The sequence below is a fragment of the Perca flavescens genome, chromosome 20 (genome assembly GCF_004354835.1).
Source record: "Perca flavescens isolate YP-PL-M2 chromosome 20, PFLA_1.0, whole genome shotgun sequence".
Classification (NCBI taxonomy): domain Eukaryota; kingdom Metazoa; phylum Chordata; class Actinopteri; order Perciformes; family Percidae; genus Perca; species Perca flavescens.
Genome location: NC_041350.1, coordinates 26,258,261 through 26,279,605, shown reverse-complemented (window position 1 = coordinate 26,279,605; position 21,345 = coordinate 26,258,261). Strand labels below are relative to the sequence as shown.

At 41.7% G+C, this 21,345-nt stretch overlaps 2 protein-coding genes across 4 annotated transcripts in view; both read right to left on the bottom strand.

Moving 5' to 3' along the window:
* Positions 1–1,418, bottom strand: part of capn3a (calpain 3a, (p94)) — a 28,792-nt gene extending 27,374 nt beyond the window's left edge. Inside the window, exons 1-2 of the mRNA XM_028565024.1 lie at positions 727–1,418; positions 198–267 (exon numbers count right to left, since the gene is read on the bottom strand). Of these exons, the coding sequence (XP_028420825.1) occupies positions 198–267; positions 727–978 (322 nt within the window). The 5' untranslated portion in view covers positions 979–1,418. The remainder of the gene's footprint in view (positions 1–197; positions 268–726) is intronic.
* Positions 1,419–2,394: 976 nt separating this feature from the next.
* On the bottom strand, positions 2,395–21,126 carry ganc (glucosidase, alpha; neutral C). Of its 3 annotated transcripts, none has more exons than XM_028565022.1 (25): positions 20,967–21,126; positions 20,427–20,489; positions 20,192–20,294; positions 19,239–19,366; positions 18,099–18,275; positions 17,981–18,002; positions 17,820–17,889; positions 16,939–17,035; positions 16,633–16,816; positions 14,594–14,738; positions 13,682–13,917; positions 13,454–13,580; positions 13,062–13,141; positions 12,674–12,817; positions 11,352–11,448; positions 11,152–11,253; positions 10,783–10,957; positions 9,476–9,544; positions 9,229–9,293; positions 9,061–9,137; positions 8,898–8,972; positions 8,081–8,194; positions 6,883–6,995; positions 6,642–6,757; positions 2,395–3,201 (listed from the first exon to the last, which is right to left on the bottom strand). In XM_028565022.1, exons 1-25 carry the CDS (start codon positions 20,993–20,995, stop codon positions 3,092–3,094), a joined length of 2,718 nt encoding a protein of 905 aa, XP_028420823.1. In that variant the 5' UTR covers positions 20,996–21,126; the 3' UTR covers positions 2,395–3,091. The 3 variants fall into 3 exon arrangements, 2 of the variants coding, with proteins under 2 accessions (XP_028420823.1, XP_028420824.1); XM_028565023.1 differs by having other exon boundaries at positions 3,116–3,201; positions 6,883–6,988; XR_003691039.1 differs by lacking the exons at positions 2,395–3,201; positions 6,642–6,757; positions 6,883–6,995 and having other exon boundaries at positions 8,173–8,194; positions 9,045–9,137.
* Between the last annotated feature and the right edge of the window lie 219 nt (positions 21,127–21,345).

Sequence of the window (21,345 nt, the reverse complement as noted above, 5' to 3'; positions counted from 1 at the left end):
CCCCCCACAGATGTGTTGTTATTGTCACTCATTAACATTTAAGCTGGGCTTAATTAAAAGCTCATTGTAAAGCCAGCCATCATTGAAACGTTCCTTTCCTCAACTGGTCCACTGTCATTTGGTGCAATGGTGATGCTGTCATGTTGTTACTGTGCGTTCTTTTATTTTTATTTTTTTTAAAAAGAGGCATCATTTACCAAGGTCTCCCTGGCAGATGTCTGTCCTACTGGCTCCTCCAACAATGAACTGGGGGTTCTCACAGATTTCCTGTAGGCAACAATAAGCAAACATAGTTAACCAATAATCAATCTCACATCAGCTATTCATCTGACTTTGTGAGTCTCAGGCTTGAGGGGCTCGTATGCTTATGATTTTGGCAAATACCGACTAGGGCAAAATTACACTCGTGTCTAAATAGATAAGTAATAAAACATACATTATATTACAGCCATTAAGGCAAAAACACAGGGATAATGACACCGGCTGTGCAGCAGTACAGTGAATTAATTCCGATCCCTCTGCGTAGGACTGATGGGGGCGTATTTTGATTCCATCTGCATCTCCAGGTAAAAATCCCACAGCAGCGGTTAGTTTTCCACGCAGGTTTGATGTAGCCGCGTATCAAAAAAATAACGCCCAACCTCCCACGTGTGTGATCCATACCCCTCTTTATTTAACTTTGCGATCAACGTGGCTCTCCGTGTGCCAACCCCCCTCTCCTCCTACCTTGGGCCTCTTCCAGACGATGTTCTTGACCTTGTTGGACTTGTGTCCGAGCTCCTTGAAGCCCAAAGACTCCACAGTGGCCGGGAAAGACTCATCCTCAAACAGGCTCTTCCTCTGAACACACTCCTGTCGCAGGGTGTTGTAGTCCTGGCCGTTGAAGCGCTGGGGCTTGTTCAAAGATCCCTCCCCATCTCTCCTCTCTCGCTCCCGGATCAACCGGTCACAGAAAAAGCCAGACGGTGTATAAGGCATCTCGTCTCAGCTTACGTGTTTTTTTTGTTTTTTTTTTCCCCAAACTGGCTTTTGCCACTTGTACTAAAGTCTTACAAGCCTAAAAGCCCTGGCATAAATCCAAACGGCTAATGTCTGATTGGCTCTTCCTTTGCGTGACGTCCCCCTCCCCTTCGTCACACAGTAGATGCAAAAGTTTGGTGTGAAAGACTCCACCTGCATTGACCTTTTGCATTACCATGCACATACACACACACACACATGCACAGAAAACTCACACATCACATACACGTCTGTTTGTTGCATTCCCATTGGCTGAACTGAACAATGATCTCTCCCTGGCTGTGGTGCTCCGGTGCCATCATTGTTGGGTGACACAAAGGCCAGTGGGCCGCGCCAGAGGGCATGTAAAGAGTGGTCGGTAGATGCCCTGCCTCAGCAGAAGGCATTCAAGCCCTTTAAACCTGTTCTCAATGGAGCTCAGCATTGAGCAGTCTCAGCATAACTAGAGCGGGCTAATGCTACCAAGAGAAGTATCGTCCCTTTTTTATTTTTTTTTAGCAAAGTACCAATTCAATCTGATATTTTTGGGTATTGATAAACAGCAGAGATGATCACCAACAGACTGGCAATGTGTGTACAGTGGATCACCTTACAGTAAAGTAGTAGTAGTACGGTTTACAGTAAAATAATCCTAATCAACATTTTCCCCTCAGATATGAATGACATTCTGGTGGAGAGAAACACAGAATGCAATTCTGGGATTAAAGTAGAAATAAACATAAAAAATACAGAATATTTGCCAAGAGGATTGATATTGATTTTTTTAAATTTTTTCTTTTTATTTAGTGCGGTTACTGTTGTTGCTCCTCAGCCTCCCGAAAGCTCTCCGAGAATCCAAATCTTAAACCCTTTTTGTTTTCTTTGGCCTTTTCTTTTCTTTTTGTGGGTTGTACACTTAATTTCTCCTTACATGTATATATTGTCTTCTCTGTCTCCCTCTTTGTCTTTTCTTCCTTAATAAAGCAGCTTTCAACTTTTGCTATGAACCATGCTATATCACTGAAGTGCTCTTGCTTGATAGTCAATGCATTGTTATTAAAGTAGGTAGCTTCAACATTTTAGGACCAGAGTTATAAGATTAAACCAAACATACTCTCTTTTTCTAATAACTCTCATAACACTAAAGGTATGTTACAGTGTCGGGGTGTTTTGACTCTTGATACACAAGCTGCTATTTCTTTGTAATGTCTCATTTCAGAATTCGGCTTATCCCAGCATTTGTTATTGTACTATTTCATGACCCTGAAGTAAGAAAACATCTGGGTTAGGAAGAGGTCACACCAACACAACACAACGCTGTTGAGCAAAAAATATATGCTTCGTCACCAGGTGTTAGCTTAGCATGACATCATGTTAAGAATAAAGGAAGGTCTGTTACAGCAAGAAACTGCACACGAGTGCACCCTTTATTCAGTAAACTTTCACTCCACAACTTTTAAACCACACGTCATTTCTCATTAATGATTATTATTAACAATCAAACTTGATATCTTTAATAATTTAAAATAATCTTCTCATTCCCAGGTTAAAATGTCTCCTTTGTTCTATTGATGTTTCTGACTATAGACTAGGGCTACACAATATGACGAAAATTAAACATTAAATTACATTAAAGGCACCACTAAAAAAGAATAACCGTTACATTTTAAAGTGCAGTTTTCTGCTCATTTGCTTTCAACTAACGGTGTAGTTTGCGATATGTTGCAGTGTTTCGGGATGTGTATACCGCACCAGTTGATTGATTGCGATGACTGTAAAAAAAGTGATATATTGTGCAGCCGCAGATTTAAAAAAAAGTACAGTACTCGAAGCAGAAGTCAGTGGAGGGATTTGCCAAGCTGTAAGTCTGAGGTTTTCAACAACAACAAAAAATCTGAAGTTCAATACAAGTAAAATGATTAAAATATAATCGTGGAGCAGTGTGTGTAGTCCCTTTTGCACACACTTTTTTTTTACTTGCTTGTTTGTAGCTACACATGTGCCGGTTTGTATAAACAAGTCTTCATTTCAAATCTATTCAATCAAGTGTACTTTGCTAAGCTTTTAAAATGAGTGACTGACACATTGACAGTTAACCTATCTGTATCTCCCAGTCCATCACCACTCTGAGCTTCAGGTTGTTCACTGTCAGCATGCAGCAGGTCTCCATGTATTCAAAGGCAGCACAGGTGTCTTTAGCACCTGGGGATAAAAAAGAAAATATGGTATGATTTGCCTTGGGTGCTTTTTTTTAATTTATTTTTATATTGTTACTGAAAATAGAAAATACATTCCAATAATAACAAATAACAAAAAGAGTGTAATTGCTTAATTTGAATGATTTCCTTGAGAAGAACATGTTTCCCTACCTCTTTTATATTGAATTTCTTTTTCGAATTGTCAAACGGCACAAAAAGGGGAGTCAAACGAGACATTTTTAATCTTTGACCACCATCAATTGATGAAGTAGGCATGGAAATGCTGTTTTTTTTTTTTTTTTGTTTTTTTCTTCCTGTTGGACCCCACCAGTGTCTCTTATTTACTGGTTAATGCTAATGTGGCTCTGCTTGTACTGGGACCCATGTTGGTGCATATGTTGGGCCAGATATGTTGTCTTGGGCTTTCTTTTATGTTGGCATTCTAAACTCTGGTGGATTTCTGAGGACTATGGTTAACTGCTCCTCAGATCTCTGCAGGGTAAATCCAGACAGCTAGCTAGACTATCTGTCCAATCTGAGTTTTCTCTCGCACGACTAAAACTACTTTTGAACGTACACACGTTCCACCAAAACAAGTTCCCTTCCGAGGCTATTTTCGTAGAGGCACTGTGGCTCCGTCCGGCGCTTAGTGCCGCCCAAGACGACTGTGATTGGTTTAAAGAAATGCCAATCAACCAGAGCATGTTTTTCTCCCATCCTGGAATGCTGTGTGGACTAGCCAGACCCTCCTCCGCAGCGCTGTGGAGGAAGGTCTGGCACTGTGAGACTAGTGCATGTAAGGTGTTACTATACGTGTGAATGTTAGTTGCTACAATCCAACTGTGAATATACACTTCATTAGGTTGTACACATCTAATGTGATCCAATACAGCTCTGCCACAAATTCTACTTTGACGAAGTTTATCATTTTTCAGTTTTTGTTGATGCTGTCAGAAAGGTAATAACTAGTCCCTCCAGAAAAACGTGATTATGCGATCGCATAATTCAATGCATAATCAGCCAAAGTCCACATTTATGCCGGGGCCGCATTTTTTCAAATACGCTGCATTTTCGCCGTATAAATTGCCGATTTCCGCGCAAAATATGCAGGGCTTGCATGATTTCATAATCCCCGCATTTTTGTTCCAAAAAAGTCACATATATCTTAGCAGAAAGTTGAAAAATGTTGTGTTTAATCAAAGCCGGTCTACAGATTATTATTATTATTAGAAATTCTTTGGTTTACTTCATACAAGAGCAGCCATTTTCCCCTGTTACCATGGGAACGTTATGAAGTGACGTAATTACGCAACGTGAACATCATCGAAAAGCAGGGTGTAGGGGGAATCACTTTTTTTTTCTTCTGTTTTTCACCAACCCGCAATTTTTGCAAGTTCCCGCAATTTCATTGCATAAAATTGCATCGCATTTTTTAAGAAAACGTGCCACATAATCAAGGATTTTTGCCGCAACAATCGCAAAAAAACTCTCGTAGTGGGTGGTGTTGTACAGGAGTGCATTATACTGAAAGGTGTTTCTAATATTTGTCATGGTTGGGGTTTTCAGTTTGGCTATTTCCTGTTTAATTTGGTTAATATATTCCCTTAATGTTAGCTTGCTGTTTCCCTGTTATTAGTTCACCATTTCCTGTTTTGCTGTATTTTTCTCGTTCTTGTCAATGGTTAGGTTTTGCCTTTTTTTTTTTTTTTTTATTCTGTGTTCTGTGTATTGTTTTCCTAGATCCATCCTTGTGCATGTTTGCATGCTTTACTTCCCATTTTTTTTGTGGTGTCTTGTTAAGGCCTAGCTTAGTTTCCTGTTCAGTGGGATTAGTCCCTGATGTGTTTCACCTGTTCATCAGCCCCCATGTCCCCTGCCTCTCGTTTAGGGATGCACCGAATCCAGATTTTTGGGGTTCGGCCGAATACCAAATACACTGGTTAAGATTCTGCCGAATCCGAATACCGAATCCTCCCCCCCCAGTCCATTAACAGAGTAAACGCATTAATGAAGTAAACCACGTTGCACAGCTCGTATTCCTTTGGATGTTTCATACGCAAATGTTGTAACAGCAGTGATGTTGTGTGTTGTTTAGGGTCCTCGCCGCCACGAGACAAATAGGCATTGTAAATTGAACATGTAGCTGGACTTGAATGGCCTTCTTTTGACTGAAAGTACTGCCAAACAACCCTTTTTCTGCTCACAAGTTCCATTTTCACTTTCTCACACCCTGCTGCATTGAATGCTGCACCTATGTAAACACCTTGCCGTAATCAACGGCGCCGTCATTACATCAAGCAGCGTAGGGTTTCGGTGGAAAGAATTCTAGGTTCGGCAGAAACCAATATTCGGCCGCATCCGAAGCCAAATCCTGGATTCGGTGCATCCCTGATCTCGTTACTACCCTCGGTGCCTTGTGTATTTAGTCTGTGTGCTCACGTTGCATGCTGTCAGTTTGTCGTCTTACTTTATTACTTACTTGGCCTAGAAATCTAGACGCACCCTAGCGGCAGCAAATGTCAGGCTATTACTTACTGGTTTTCTGTTCCGATTACTGGCTGCTTACTTGGATTGGGAGTTTATTTTTGGTCATTTAATCATTCAACTCTCTGTTACCTCCTCTCGGTCTTGGTCTCGAGAACACTTTTTGAAGACCTCGGTCCGGTCTCAGAATCAACCGATTAAGAGGACTATGGATTTTATTTATTATCGGGGTCTTATTATAAGACCGGTCAAGACCACAACTGCCTTTTGATTATTTTATCAAGACCATGATTGAGTTGAGGTGGTTCATCTGGTACTGGGCGCCCAGGCACGTTTTGGTGGATTATTTTATCAAGACATTTAATGTTGCTCATTTGATAAAATAAGATGGATGGATGGATGGATTTCAATAAAAAAATGATGGCAATAAAAGACGTAGATGAAGAAGAATCTTAATTCTTAAATAAATAATTTCTTTTTTTATGGGAATGTGGATCTTTCAGATTAATTTGAGGAGGGCCTATGGTTAGCATTTTCCATATTATATCGTGTCACGCAGTGTGGGACTCGCACTGGTCTGGTCTCAGTAATTACTCGGTCTCGATACACTCTGGTCTCGGTAATGACTCGGTTTAGGTGGTTCTTGACTCTTCGTCTCCTCTGCATTTGGGTCCAAACCTGCAAACTCCTGACGCGTGACAACATTCTGGCCCACTCATGTATGTAAATGGATGGAAACAAATGGAAGAAACACCTTTCAATATGATGTCGTCCAGTTCAACAACACCACTGCAAACTACAACCTTAATAATAAAGGAAGTGAGGTTAATACCTCTGATAGTGTCAATCAAAACACATGGACATTATTAGGATTTATGGATCACATTAGATTGTCCAAGTGTACCTAATGAAGTGGCCGGTGAGTGTACTGTATGTAACTATAAAGGCAGAGCTCCTCACCTGACACATGCACAACCACTGTGAACGGTTTGCTCTTCACTCCCAGGACGGTGACTGACTGTACAACGGTAACGCAGTCAAACGCTCCTCCTCCTCCTCCTCCTTCACTGGCAGGACTGTGAGACGCAACGTGTTTTCATTTCAAACATTAAAACTACTTATGTACAACCCAAAAAAAAAGCTCTTTTCACGTGTGGTCTAAAAATGGCTCCCTCTTTAGGAGGTGTGAGTTGTGACTCACCGGCAGAGCAGACGGCCTGACAGCATGGTGAACCTGCGCAGGCAGAAGGCCTTGTTGTCACGGTAGCTGAAGGAATGGCCGTCGTCCAGGTACAACTCCCCGTCAGCTGCTTCCTGCAGAGACAGAAGGGACTGCAGTCAGGATTTCACTAATTAAATCATGCAAATGTCACATGTCTAAACTATTAAGTTTAATTACTGAACAGTCTTAAGCTGACACTTTTATCCAAAGCTACCAACAATAAGCTCATTCAACCATGAAGATACCAGACAAAGATTGCAAGAGTCAACTATTTTATACTAAGTATTAAACTTACAGAAGTGAAACTGTTAACCCTTTTAGCAGCTACCTCTGTCTTACCAATAACTCTTAGTTTGTAACGTGGCCTGCAAATCCTTTAGCATGCACTGGAACACACATATGGCATCAAACAGAACATTTGCAGCTAAGTCGTCTCTGTATAACCAACATCTACTGTTACAGTGGATGCAGAAACGTTAGCGCAATCATGTTTAAAGGTGCCCTGCCACACGTATTACTTTGTGGTAATGTCTGAAGTTCTACTATGGACTCTTAACAGTTTTTTGTGGAAAAAATGCCTTGGTTACCTTGTTTCAAGCCATTCTAGCGTGGTATAGAAAGCCTGCAGGAAGACTTGGCTCGATTTGTGCCAGTTCTCCTTAATATTCAACGAGCTAAGCTGCTTGACTGTGATTGGCTAACAGCTAGCCAATGAGAGCCTGGCTATCCGCATCCTTTACCCAGCGCAACTGGGCGAGCTCATGAATAGTAATGAGCTCAAGCAACACCACGTCAGACTGACCAGCTTTTGTCATTGGCCTGATTTCTCTACTTATTTCTTTTCAGTGACTAGAGCTGACAGAGCAGGTAGCAGTTCATTTTCACATTCACAACATAACACAGACACATATGGACCTAACATTTCAAAAAAATACAAGTAAAATGGTTTTGTGTGGCAGGGCACCTTTAATCAATGGACAGTAAAAACTTGGCACCATCAAGATGTTTCTTATATTTTAGCCATAAATAATTACGTAAATAGAGGTGGACAAATATTAGAATATACTAGTTTGTATCACTGTATTTCAATTCAAGATCATGGTCAGGAGTAGACCTGGTTTCACTTGCTGTAGGAAACCTGTTCTATCAACAGGAGCCATGTTCCTGCATGCGTTACCTGAGAGTTGAGGGCCACAGTGATGGAGAGGGGGAGCTGCTGGAGTTCAGCTGTACAGGAGCCACTGCCTGCTGACCTGCAGACCACCGAGCCGCCACGCTGGAACACAGGGACCTGTACACAGGTAGAATGGATCAACGCAAGTACATTTCCAGGATAATTTCCTGACAATGCCCTTTACCCTCCGCTCCCTGTGTGTCGCCGTTCTCAAACTCCATTATCTTCGGGGAAACAACCGCAAACTACGAGCTAGCAAGCAGAAAATTGTGGATTGTGCAACAAGGCAGACCTGCTTGGTTCTTTCGCGGGAGCGATTGTAAAGATTTACAAAGAATATGTTTACGTTTCCTCTCTAACTGGGACGTTTTGGGACCGATTGGTGGGATTGCTGTGGATGAAGTACACAAAGTGATGCGCTGGTTAGAGCAAATGAGGTGTAACCACATATCGGCTGATTTAAATAGCTCACGCTACTGTATTGTATTGTACAGTTAACTTAATTTCATATTTTATGTGGCGTTGTCTTTTGCGGGGGTCTCTGCGTCTGGAGCTTAGCGCCACCCAAGACGATTGTGATTGGTTTAAAGACATGCAAACAACCCAGAGCATTTTTTTTCTTCTCCTATCCCAGAATGTATCTGTGGTGTAGCCGGACCGTATGCCACAGCAATGTGGGGATAGGTCTGGCAATGCGAGACTAATACAGAGAAAAAATGAAAGTTTCCTCCATAATATATTTGGCTCTATTTCAGTTGAGAATTGGCAATTTTCTACGCATGAAGTAACCATTGCTGTGTGAATCAAGACAAACACTTACAGTGTCCAAGGTGACTGGAAGACTCAGAGTCCTGCCTCCGTTATACGCCTTTGCAGAGTGGACGTCATACCAAACCTGAAACAGAAACCTTAATAAAACATCCACACCGACGTGTATCATGAAGACATCGGAACGTATAAATGTTACCTGGTGGTGGATTTACCTCACCGGATCCAGGCATTAAGACTTTGACTTCTTCAACACCCGCTTCAGTTACAGGACAGGCCAGCAGCGCTCCTCCTGCATGAAATCAAAAGACAGTTAGACTAGTGCAATCAGTTCAGGGTGCACCGAGTAGTGAATAATGAAAAAATGAAAAGGTATTTATCACCAATCATATACTGGTTGTCCACAGTCAAGGTGCTCTGTTCTCTCGGGAACTCCACCCACAGAGGTCTGTACAGTTTGGAATCAAATGAGCATTTCTGTAACGTTCTGTACAGCTTTTAAATGTCAACATTACATTATCAAAACATGAGAGACATTGACCTCTAGTGTCTGGGGAAAAAAACTCCGAGCTAAAGCTAGAGAGGATTCTGCAGTACGTCCAGTGAGCAGCAGATGGCAGCAGCACTGACCTGAGTGGAGGCAGACCAGAGGTGTGAGCCTGGTGGAACACAGTGTACCAGTATGGCAGCAAACAGTACCTGAGTGCAGAAGAGACAAGAAGACTGTGACAAAACATCATTCAGTCAAATGCATTAGAAAATCATGAAACGCATTACAAATGTGTGTTCCCCTCTGCATGTTGACTCTGACATTTAATGGGGTAATGAGGTAAAACACTTTGTCTGGCCTCGCTGGGGATTTATTCTTGTCCTTATAGGGCTGGGTATCGCCAATGATTTCCCGAAGAGATCTGATTCCGATTCAAAAGGTCCAGATTCGATTACATTTCCTAAACGATTCAATATCAAGGGAAAATTCAGTTACAGTATCAATTTCGCTTTGATATAAAAGTGATTCTCAGAACTTATGCTGTAAATTGTACAAGAAAGAAGCAACCCTCAAATAGGTTTTATAATGCACCATAAGAATTGACCCCCCCCCCCACACACACACACACACACACACACACACACAATGTTTGTGGTGGGTTATACTGTACATCCAATGGGGAAAAGGCATATATTAAAAGACTGATGTTGGGATTTTATTACAGATCACTCAAACAAAGATGGATTTAATTGGAGAATGGATTATTTTAACCCAGGCCTAGTCTCGCATTGCCAGACCTTCCTCCACAGTGCTGCGAAGGAGGGTCTGGCTAGTCCTCACAGTGTTCCGGGATGGGAGAAAAACGTGCTCTGGTTTATTGCCATTTCTTTAAACCAATCTAAATTGTCTCAGGCGGTGCTAAGCGCGCCACGGTGCCTTTGCAAAATAGCCTCGGGAAGGAACTTGTTGTACGTTCAAAAGTTGTTTAAGTCATGCAACAGAAAACTCTGATTGCTGTCTGGATTTACCCTGCAGAGATTTGAGAAGCAGTTAACCATAGTCCTCAGAAATCCTAAGGAGTTTAGAATGCCAACACAAAGGAAGCCCAAGGCAACTGATATCCGGCCTAAATGTGTGAAATCCAGCAGAATTTACGTTGGCAACGGAGCAATCCTGGAAGTGGAACATCGAGGATATAGACTAACCCAGGCCTAATATTAGTCAATTACAGCTGCCTTGGCTGAAATTGATCAATTTAAGTTTGGTTTTTTTCTTAGCCAAATGTGCGGGTAAAACATAACATCAAAAACAGATCATTAGGTTAGATTTGACAACCACCAAACGCTGGTTAATTTCGACCTGTAAAAAATGGAATTTGTAGAGCCCCCGTTATCCCTGCTTCCTTCCCTGTTTGAAACTCATTCGGCTGACATCTCACATAGAGTACCTCTGTTGGATCACAGTGCGGATTGCAGCGGTGACCTCCTCTCCAAACAGCCAGGGCTCCCGGCGCTTTGTCTCCTTGGCAGAGTGACCTCTAAAAAACGGCTGCAGGGCGCCCGCTTGGTACCAGCGCACCAGCAACTCCGGCTCCGGATCCTGAACGAACCCACCGACATCCGCTGAAATAGGATAAAACAGCCCATTACGTTACTGTTTAGTCTTGTTACTGCAAGACTAGTTTTAAGGTAGAAAGTATAGTTTTAGTCTTGCCAAATAAAGTCCAGTATTTCTGTCTCTCAAAGCAGTCAACAGTTGTATTTGTGGTTTTTAATAACAAAAGAAATCAATCCACCATGTACAGTACCGCGCTCACCTCCGCAAAATACAATCCCTGCCACACTTAGAGACAACAGCATTGGGATGGAGATTCTCAGGTACTCCCAACTGGCAACGTTGTCCCCTGTCCATATTGCTCCTGCATCCCAAACATCAATCACATCAGGCAGTCAGTTATGGATACAACCATGAAGACAGCACAGGGGATTGAGTTTACTTTTCATTTCAAAAACATACCAAGTCTCTGTGACCCAGCAAAGAACGAGCGTGAAAGGACGAAAGGTCTCTCTAAGCCCCCTGAGCGAGTGATCAGGCCCTCCACTGTTGCCATGTGCTGTGAGCAAAAAAAACAAAACGTAAGGCAGTAATTATTTCAATACTCTTTACTAATAACTCATCACTCGTCATTTAGTTAAGTTGTAAGCCTCTCATATGGCAGAGGTGAAGATGAGATTGTACCTGCAGCAACAGAACTCCCCTGTTTTTTGTGTTTTATTGGAGAGTTATCCTTTTCAATTTTATTTATAGTGTCACATCATAACAGAAGTGATCTCAGGACACTTTACAGATAGAGTAGGTTTAGACCTAGTCTGTATCCTTGACGTTCCACTTCTGGGGTTGCTCCGGTGCTGCAGGTGCCGTTTCCTTCTGCTTTCTTTGTGTTAGAATTTTAAATTTGGTGGATTAATAAATGCCATTAAACCAGAGCACGTTTTCCTCCCATCCCCAAATACTGTGTGGAGTAGCCAGACCCTCCTTCAGTGCGCTTTGGAGGAGGGTCTGGCAAAGCGGGACTAGTCTAGACCATTCTATAATTTACAAAGACCCAACAATTAGTTTTTAGTGCGACAGTTGAGAGGAAAAAGTTTCTTTAAAAGGTGCCCTGCCACACGTATTTCATTACTTTGGGGTAATGTCTGAAGTTCTATAATGGGCTCTGTAACATTTTTTTGTGGAAAAAAATGCCTTGGTTACCTTGTTTCAAGCCATTTTAACGTGTGATATAGAAAGACTACAGGAAGACTCAGCTTGATTTCTGCCAGTTCTCATTAATATTCAACAAGCTAAGCTGTAGTAAGCTAGTAATGAGCTCAGGCAACATGATGTCAGACTGACCAGCTTTTGTAATTGGCCTGATTTCTCCTCTTATTTCTTTTCAGTGACTACAGCTGACAGAGCAGGTAGCAGTTCATGTTCACATTCACGACATAACACAAACCCATATGGACCTAACATATTTCAAAAAATGCAAGTTAAAACGGTTTTGTATGGCAGGGCACCTTTAAAACGGGCAGAAACCTCAGGTAGAACCTTCCTCTAGTTGGACGGTCATCTGCCGCTGTCGGTTACGACACAGAGATACAGATATACAGAAATATGAGTCATAATAATTATAGCAGTTGGCATGATGAACAGTGGCGTCCCCTAACGGGCTACATATTTTTTCTACCCTGATTAAAGTTCTGGAGCAACCACAGATTTTTTTTCTCCAAGGACAATGTTACACAAGACGAATAATGATGCCTGTATCCAAAGAAGTTAGTGAGCCTGCCGCTCACCTGGTAAAAACCGTACAGGTTGTGTAATTCCCGGTGTTCCCAGCCCCCATAATGCACTGCGTCCTTTGGCATTGTCTGCTCTGGCCCGTCGAACACAGACGGCTCATTCATATCATTCCACACAAATAACGATGGCGTTGATCCCTGCGTCAGACAAACACTTCAATGAGTTAATAAAAATATAAATATACAGCATGTTATCTTGGATTATTAAGTCATTCTGTCTGAGCCAAAGTACTTGTTGAAGGTGCTTGAAGAAATTTAAGAAGACTCAATTTCATAGCCACAAAAAAAACCTTTAGATTATTATGATTATTATAAATGATTATGGATACATTGGGTTGCATATATACAGTAGCATTGATTTGTGGCTTCTTTATACACTTACCTTGTACTTATCCAGGCCGAAACATCTGGAGTACCATGCCCGAGTGTCTGAACTGCTGAAGTCAAGGTAGGAGGACTCACCTGTGAGAGGTTAATAAAAACTACAGGCGTAAGAAAAAAAATGTATTTATATGTCTATACTTTGTGTGGAGAAGCTCCAAAATGACTTAAAGTCATGTTCGAAAAATTACGTGAAAAATACTTGTAACTTGGGAGAAAAAAAACACACACTATACAACTAATACCTACTACGATATTCAGAAAATAGGTTTATTTTTATGTCAGCAGAGGCGTTTCAAAGTAAGTGTCAGGGTTGTTAAAGCATAATGGCAGAGCTTTCATTGTGTCATTTAACTCTATTATTATAATTATTATTATTAAGAAAAACATTACCAGGCCAGCACGAGCCCTGATAGATCTGCCCCTGTCTGTTCTTGACAAAATGCCGTCCGTCTCTGGCCTCGCAGTACAACAACCAATCAGGGTCAACCTTGATGTGGGGATCACTTATAACGACCAACTGAAAGATAAGAAAAAAAAATATGCACAATAAATAACCGAAATGTGACACCCAACACAAAAAGTCAGTAAATACATGGTGCATGCCTGCCTAAAACTCACCTTCCTCTTCTTCTTCTCTAGGTGGCGCTGCAGGCCGGCTGGTTCGGGGAATAGAGCAGAGTCCCAGGTAAAATATCGCTTCCCGTCCGTGTGCTCGATATCCAGCCAGATGACGTCGTACGGGATGCCGTGGCGATCAAATCCAGCATCTACAGCCTTCACGTCAGCTTCGTCGTCGTAGTTCCAGCGGCACTGGTGGTACCCGAGTGCAAACAAAGGGGGTAGGGCTTGATATCCTGACAGAGGGAGGGAGGACATGTGGAGAGTCATACAGATAGAGAATGTACGGGCATACTGTCAGCATCAACATCTGGAGAATACAATTAAAAGAAGAAATCATACAGTGTATTACTTATTTATTTCTCTTCTTGCTTAACACTATTTCTTTCCACTTTGTAACATACACGACATGATAACCACAGAAAAATCATGTGTTATTTGTCAAAAGAATAACTGTGGTTAATTGTAGACGGAAATTACAAATAAATCTGACATTGTTAGGTTAAAAACCTCCGTAAGCATCCTTCTTAAGATCTTAAAGGAATACGCCACCGTTAGTTGAAATAGGGCTTATCACGGTCTAGCTGGGCCGACACATTTTTTGTCTCAGTGCAAGTAATCAAAGTAGTTGTTTTTTTTTGTCTTTTGTTGGCTCACTTTTACTCACAACATGCTAACCGGCAACATAGGATTCCATTCACTACGCTAAGCTAACTAGCGGCGGCGCTGCCGGTGTTGCAACAGACTAAAACGATGCACGCACAAAAAATGCGTTGGCCCACCTATCTACAGCTAGGGGAGACCGTGATGAGCCCTATTTCAACAAACAGTGGCGTATCCCTTTAAATATACTTTTTTTTTGTGCATGCTTTGTTACAACCCAATGACATAGATTCGGTGCTGCGTACCCACCCGTCAGCTGAGCATACTGGGTGAACAGCTGCTGTGGACTGGGCCCGAGCAGAACCACGCAGTCAATCACACCACTCTCTGACAGCCAGTGGACGTCAGTCTGAGGCTCCACCCGCCTCCTCTTCACTGGAGGTGTTTGGCCATCCTGGGTGAGGTAGAGGGGGGGGGGGGGTTATCATGCCTTTATGAATGTACATTTTTTGGCATGTTTTCTAAAATGCTTTACCTTGGAAACTGTGTTTCTGTTTATATTTTTTAGAACCATCCTTATTTTAATTAAGTTAAATAGACTTGTAATTGAATCCAGAAGGACTTGCAAAAGCCGCACCAAAACGTCTTCTTACTCCTGCCATATTAAAGGTGCTCTAAGCGATGTTGGGTGACGTCACTTCTTGTTGACGTTTGTAGTATCTGAAGATTTACGGCTTTGACTCGGGTCTCTGTTAAGGACTAATATGGAATTTGCTCTCTGAAGATTTATGACTTTTAAACTTAGGTCTCTGTTAGAGGCTTATATGGGCTTTGTTCTATTCTTGCTTTCTACCCCCCACATAACTACGTCTTATGTTACACCATGCCAGAGCATATATGCCGTGTTTCAACCGCAGAATGTTAGAGTGACTATTTTAAGAATTGGGAAACTGTCCTCTCCAGATCTTCTGCAGGGTCTTTAATTGATGCTGAATTCTTTGATGTAATAAACCTTAAGAACAGTGTCAGCGGATTCCTCTTCATACATCACCACAGCATCGCTACTATAGATACCACACGTTCAAAGTATTTTCAAACGAAACAAAGTCTAGCTCGCCCTTCCCCCCTCCTCATCCCGTCCCCTCTCCCTCCCTTCCATGCTTCCGCGCACTAACCCCCCCCACCCCAAAATCCTTCTTGTCGGTTATTGGCTGAAACACTGTTTGTTATGTTTGGTGTTGCAGGTTGGCGCAGTTTGTTTTTGTTGCCGTTTGTGGAGCCTGGGCTGTCTACAGAGACCGCATTTTTTTACAGTGTGTTCAGGGGACAGGCAGCTAGCGGATAGTGAGGAGATGTTTTTTACAGTGTGTTCAGGGGACAGACAGCTAGCGGATAGTGAGGAGATGTTTTTTACAGTGTGTTCAGGGGACAGACAGCTAGCGGATAGTGAGATGTTTTTTACAGTGTGTTCAGGGGACAGACAGCTAGCGGATAGTGAGGAGATGTTTTTTACAGTGTCTTCAGGGGACAGACAGCTAGCGGATAGTGAGGAGATGTTTTTTACAGTGTGTTCAGGGGACAGACAGCTAGCGCATAGTGAGGAGATGTTTTTTACAGTGTGTTCAGGGGACAGGCAGCTAGCGAATAGTGAGGAGATGTTTTTTACAGTGTCTTCAGGGGACAGGTAGCTAGCGGATAGTGAGGAGATGTTTTTTACAGTGTCTTCAGGGGACAGGTAGCTAGCGGATAGTGAGGAGATGTTTTTTACAGTGTGTTCAGGGGACAGACAGCTAGCGGATAGTGAGATGTTTTTTACAGTGTGTTCAGGGGACAGGCAGCTAGCGGATAGTGAGGAGATGTTTTTTACAGTGTCTTCAGGGGACAGGCAGATAGTGAGGAGATGTTTTTTACAGTGTGTTCAGGGGACAGGCAGCTAGCGGATAGTGAGGAGATGTTTTTTTACAGTGTCTTCAGGGGACAGGCAGCTAGCAGATAGTGAGGAGATGTTTTTAAGAGTGTCTTCAGGGGACAGGCAGATAGTGAGGAGATGTTTTTTACAGTGTCTTCAGGGGACAGACAGCTAGCAGATAGCGAGGAGATGTTTGCTGTATGTGACAAAAAATGTTGTAGCCTAAAAAACGCGTGACATCGCTAAGAGCACCTTTTAAGAGGTAAGACGGTGGTTTACATTTTTTCATCAAAATCTTTTACCCTGCCTGGGGGTTTGACCAAACTAAAATTCTAGTCACAATTCTGCTTCTCGAACTTTTGGGAATAAGAAGGCAGCTGATGAAAAACTAAGCTTTGACAGACATTATATAAGAGAACTGCGCTGGAACAACGGTTACCTGATGGTCAGATGGGCTGTAATGAACGTTCACAAACGTTTCGGATGCGTTTAGCCAAAATACACCCAAAGTCCTGTCGGGCTTGTGGGCCACCAACAGCGGCACCGACCCGTACAGGCCGAGGCGGCTGTACAAGTCATACGCAAAGACATCCAAGTTATACAGCCGGTAAGGTTCACCATCTCTGTGAAATGAAATGGAAAAACATGATTACCATCCGAGTATGGAAATTAAAAGCTGTTAATACAAATAAATATGTCTTCACTGCATAAAAGTCCTTTTTCTGCATGTACTGTAGGTGTGTACCTGGTGTCTCTGAGCTGAAGGCCGTCAGCGTGCTCTGGGAGACCGTACACGTGACTGAAGCCGTGGAGACAGAGGTCAGCCCCAATGCTACTGGGACCTGGAGATCAACATCAGGCATTTTAATTCATTTACCTCCGCCAAGGAGGCCAATGGTTTGTCATTTTGTCAGCAAGATTACAAAAAAAAACTACTGGCCCGATTTTCATAAATGTTGGCGGACGGTTGTAGCATGGTCCGGGGAAGAACCCATTATATTTTGGAGCTGATCTGAATGAGGGGGCGGTGCACAAATTATTTTTCCCATTCCTGACCATCGCGAGATGGGGGCATTTGTGCTGCATTCATGTGGTTACGGTATAATCGGAAAAAACTTACAGACCGGGACAATTCCCCCTGCATTGTGAGAACATTGTGAAATAGGGCATGCCTTGGTGGAGGTCTGCACTTTAAGAGCCCTTATGGTTTGTGTATATGTATGTTTTTATTTTTTTGTCCTTAATGAAGTATGTTCAATGGCTGTAGTTTTTTTTTTTCTTCTATAAATTTCTCTCTAGAAAATTGTTTGGAACAATGCTATGTAAATATGGTTATTTATAGCCTCAGTACCTGTGCAATGACAATACAGTTCAATCTAATGTGTTTAGAATCAAAGTATGTAGAGTAAATAATGCAACATTTTGACAGAATAACTTTTACTTAAAAAAAAAGGTATATACTAGAATAAATAATCAGTTCCTTGGAGAAACGAACAATATTCCTCTCCAGTCCGCTGCATTAGGGTGAATATCTCAAAGCATCGGGAAATAGAACTGTAATTAGCTACACGGCTGGAATAACTGACAAGTATGCCTTTTTAAAATGGTAAAAACGCAGAAACAAACCATTAGCTTGGATATCCACAAACTGCCTGAAAGTCTCTTTCCATAATACACTTGTGTGGTCCTCTTGAAGCTGTCAGAGGAACAAAGTGAAGAAGAACAAAACATTTAAAGAGCTTTAAGTAGGAGTCCTATTACATGGCAGCTTGACCGTATTCTCTTACCTCACTACCACGAGATGTGGCCCTGAGGAAAGAAAACACAAAATCCAATTGAATTAATTTTTTTTTTCCAGGTGTTGATTTGTTTCCGGCACACAACCCTTCCCTGAGATCCTCTCACCCGGGTGGATCCTGCAGCGCTTCCAGCCACAGTTTGCCTTTCGCGTTGAACGTAACCATCGCTTTGTCCTCGCACAGGATCTCCAGTCGGAAAGGGAAATGCCACACGCAAACCTGGTGACGTCCCGAAGACCAAGAGAGGGTGACGGAGTCCTTAGACTGTCTCTCCACTCTCAACCTGCCAGACGATGAGAGAGAAGGTCAAACACTGTCCAAGGACTGCAACAATGGGAAGTTGGAAACCGTACCCTTACATTTTAACTTGGAAGCCATTTCATGGTTTTATATGTTGACCTTTTAACTCATAGACAAAAACTGACATACCACTCCCAAAGTACACTAACTGGCCTAACTTATTATTTTTTAAACTGTTGATTGACTTAACAAATACAGTGACATGATACAGTCCTAACAACTACACACACACACACACACACACACACACTCAGCAATAACTGTTTTACACATCCAGTATACACGAAGTATACATTACCATTCTTGATAGGGCTGCCACCTCTTCATTGATTAGTCGACTAATCGGTCGTTTTGGTCTTAGTCGACTAAGATTTCTTTAGTCTATTAGTCATTTTTTATGCTTATTCATGGTTAATTACTCATTTCCAAGAAACTTCTGAGCACATTTATGGTAAACACAAGATTTAAAGTGGTGCTTTTGCAGGATTCATTGTGGAGAAACTCAGTTTTACAGATGGTTAATTAACTACATTTATATTGTGCTTTTCTAGTCTTAACCACCTCTCAAAGCGCACAGCTCTGTCAATTTAATCAACTAATCGATTAGTCGACAAAATTGTGTTAGTCGACTAAGAATTTCTTTAGTTGAGGACAGCCCTAATTCTTGACCTCTGATATATTGTTTGTGCATGGTATATTTGCCAAGAGTAGGTCCATAATAAAACATAGTAACGCATTGTCTGCCGCAATATTCAGGCTGCACAGATGACGTGCATTAACTGGCCTAACTTCTAAATTGATTTTAACAATACCTAACAACATCTCAGATTCCTTTTTGCCAACAAACCCAGAGGAAGGCCTGTGAGAGGAAGAGTGGACTTTGTGTAATTGCATTGCTGTGTAACTCGATATCGTAATGGATGGATGATGCTGATTCAGCTCTTACTGTTCAACATGCGGCTCCTCCGTTATCACATCTGGAACTCGGTAGCGTGCTTTTATGGGCTGCAGTTCATCTATTAATATCCTCACCGTGTCATTTTTGCAAGGTGACACAGAAAGAAGCAGTGTGGTCTGTGAAAAGAGCAAAGTAAGTTTTTTTTTTTTTTTTTTTTTTTTTTGAGAAATGTAGAATAAAAAGTAGTTCAGAAAATTCCGCAAATGTGATTTATTATAAAATGTAGGTTTTTTTTCATGCACTTTCACGACTGTTTTCATTTTTGAGATAATAGGGGCAGACTTAATTTTTTTCTCTCACAATGCTAGTGAAGGTCCGAGGCGCTAAAGAAATGATCCAATGAAATGATATTACACGACTGCTATACTGTACGTAGTTAGTAGTAGTTACGCCAGTTATTGTCCCCTTTAGAGGATGTTATTGATGTAAGGTGAATTTATGAAGACCTTTCTAATGCAAACTAAATTTAAATGTATTACCTAAATTAACACAAAAATAAAATCTAATTCTGTCAGCCTGGCAGTCTAATTCTGAATCCTTGCTCAAATAAAAGTTATCTCTCTCTTTTTCTATATGACTATATATATTCTAGTTGAAAAATTATCAATGAAAATACAATGTACAGTGTGTGATTTTTCCACAAGATACCGCAAGATACCAGTGACTTTTTTTCTTTTTTTAACCTTTTGTTTTTTTCGACGCCTTTTTTCAGTTTGTTTTTGCTTTTTCCAACGTTTTAAATTGTGAACATTTTCTTCTACACATTTTCAGCGCTTATTTCTACGTATGATATAAAACCAAAATTGAAAACGGGACAATTTTACCCAAAGTCAGGGTTTAAGGGTTGTATATGTATATGGCAATGACCAAATGGTGTCAAATATGAATAAAAAAAATAGATCATCCTTGGCTTTGATTTACAGTAATAGCGGTGTTCAGACCTGTGTGTCAGGTTCCAACAGTTTAAAACGTGCCCCCTTCTCTGTGAGCACCATGGTGTCCAACAGGGCTCGGTGCTGGAAGTTGGGGCCCTCCATCTGTCGCCTTGAGAGTAACAATAACATCAATATTACATACTGTACACTGTCCTGCAAAATACACTTCATTGTGAGTGATTATGGTGATTTATGAATACAAATTGTACATTATAACATTAACATGAAATGGCCAACATACCTGTAAAAAGCAACATGGTCACTCTTCTTGAACTTTTCTTTCCCTTCATCATCAGGAATAACACTGAGGAACGAGCAGACAGAAAATATCAAATACCTTATCTTTTTCATGGCTGTGCACAATTACTTCTACATAGACACTTTTATATGAATCCTGTAGATTTAAATTCAAATATTGGGTTACCTGGCTGAGTAACTATTTGAGTACACACACACTTAAAAACCCACAGACAGTTTTGCCCACAAAATGCAGGTGAGTTTCATCCTGCAGTAATATAAACCCAGACTACTATTAGGGTGGGGAATAAGCACCAGCCACCAGCTGGTAATATGAAAGTGGCAAGTAGATTTCAGACACAATGTAATGATTTGAGTGGCTGGTGAATTTGAACATCTGTCAGTGGCTGGTAGATTTTTCCACCTGACTACTATTCATTTGATCAACACACTATGGCGTGAAGTACTTTAAACAGACCATGTGAAAAAGTCAAAGGACAATAATACAAGTTGTCAGTGCTGCAGAGCAGCTTGTTGTTTATACCTAACGATTGGTTGGCTCGCTTCCGCCATTTCGAGCAGACATCAGTCGAGTTGTGGTCTCCTGGTTTGAGCATTTACTACATTATTTTAGTGTGTAAACTCTTCTTGACATTGATCACACAGAGGGTGTGATTGCTGCTGCACCACCAACACAAGCAGACTTCCTGTCCTGTCATACTAAACTTCCCTCCCACTAGTTGTATTTTTTTTTCCAAGCTTCGAGGGCATGTCCCGCCCTATTCTTCCTTACTCTGCCTCAGATTGGCTTATCCTGATACTCGCCGTAATCCTAACCAACCGCGGCCGCGTCGAGGGCTCTGGCAGCGGTCAATGCGGTGAAACATAACCAATCCAATCAGAGCAGGCAACGACTATTAGCC

Coding starts and splice junctions, on each gene's coding strand:
- ganc (XM_028565022.1), bottom strand. CDS start 20,995: ATGGCGGAAGCGAGCCAACCAATCGTTAG. Junction 9,294..9,475: donor TCTGGTCTGCCTCCACTCAG/GTCAGTGCTGCT, acceptor CAAACTGTACAG/ACCTCTGTGGGTGGAGTTCC. Junction 8,195..8,897: donor TTCCAGTCACCTTGGACACT/GTAAGTGTTTGT, acceptor ACCTGTGTACAG/GTCCCTGTGTTCCAGCGTGG.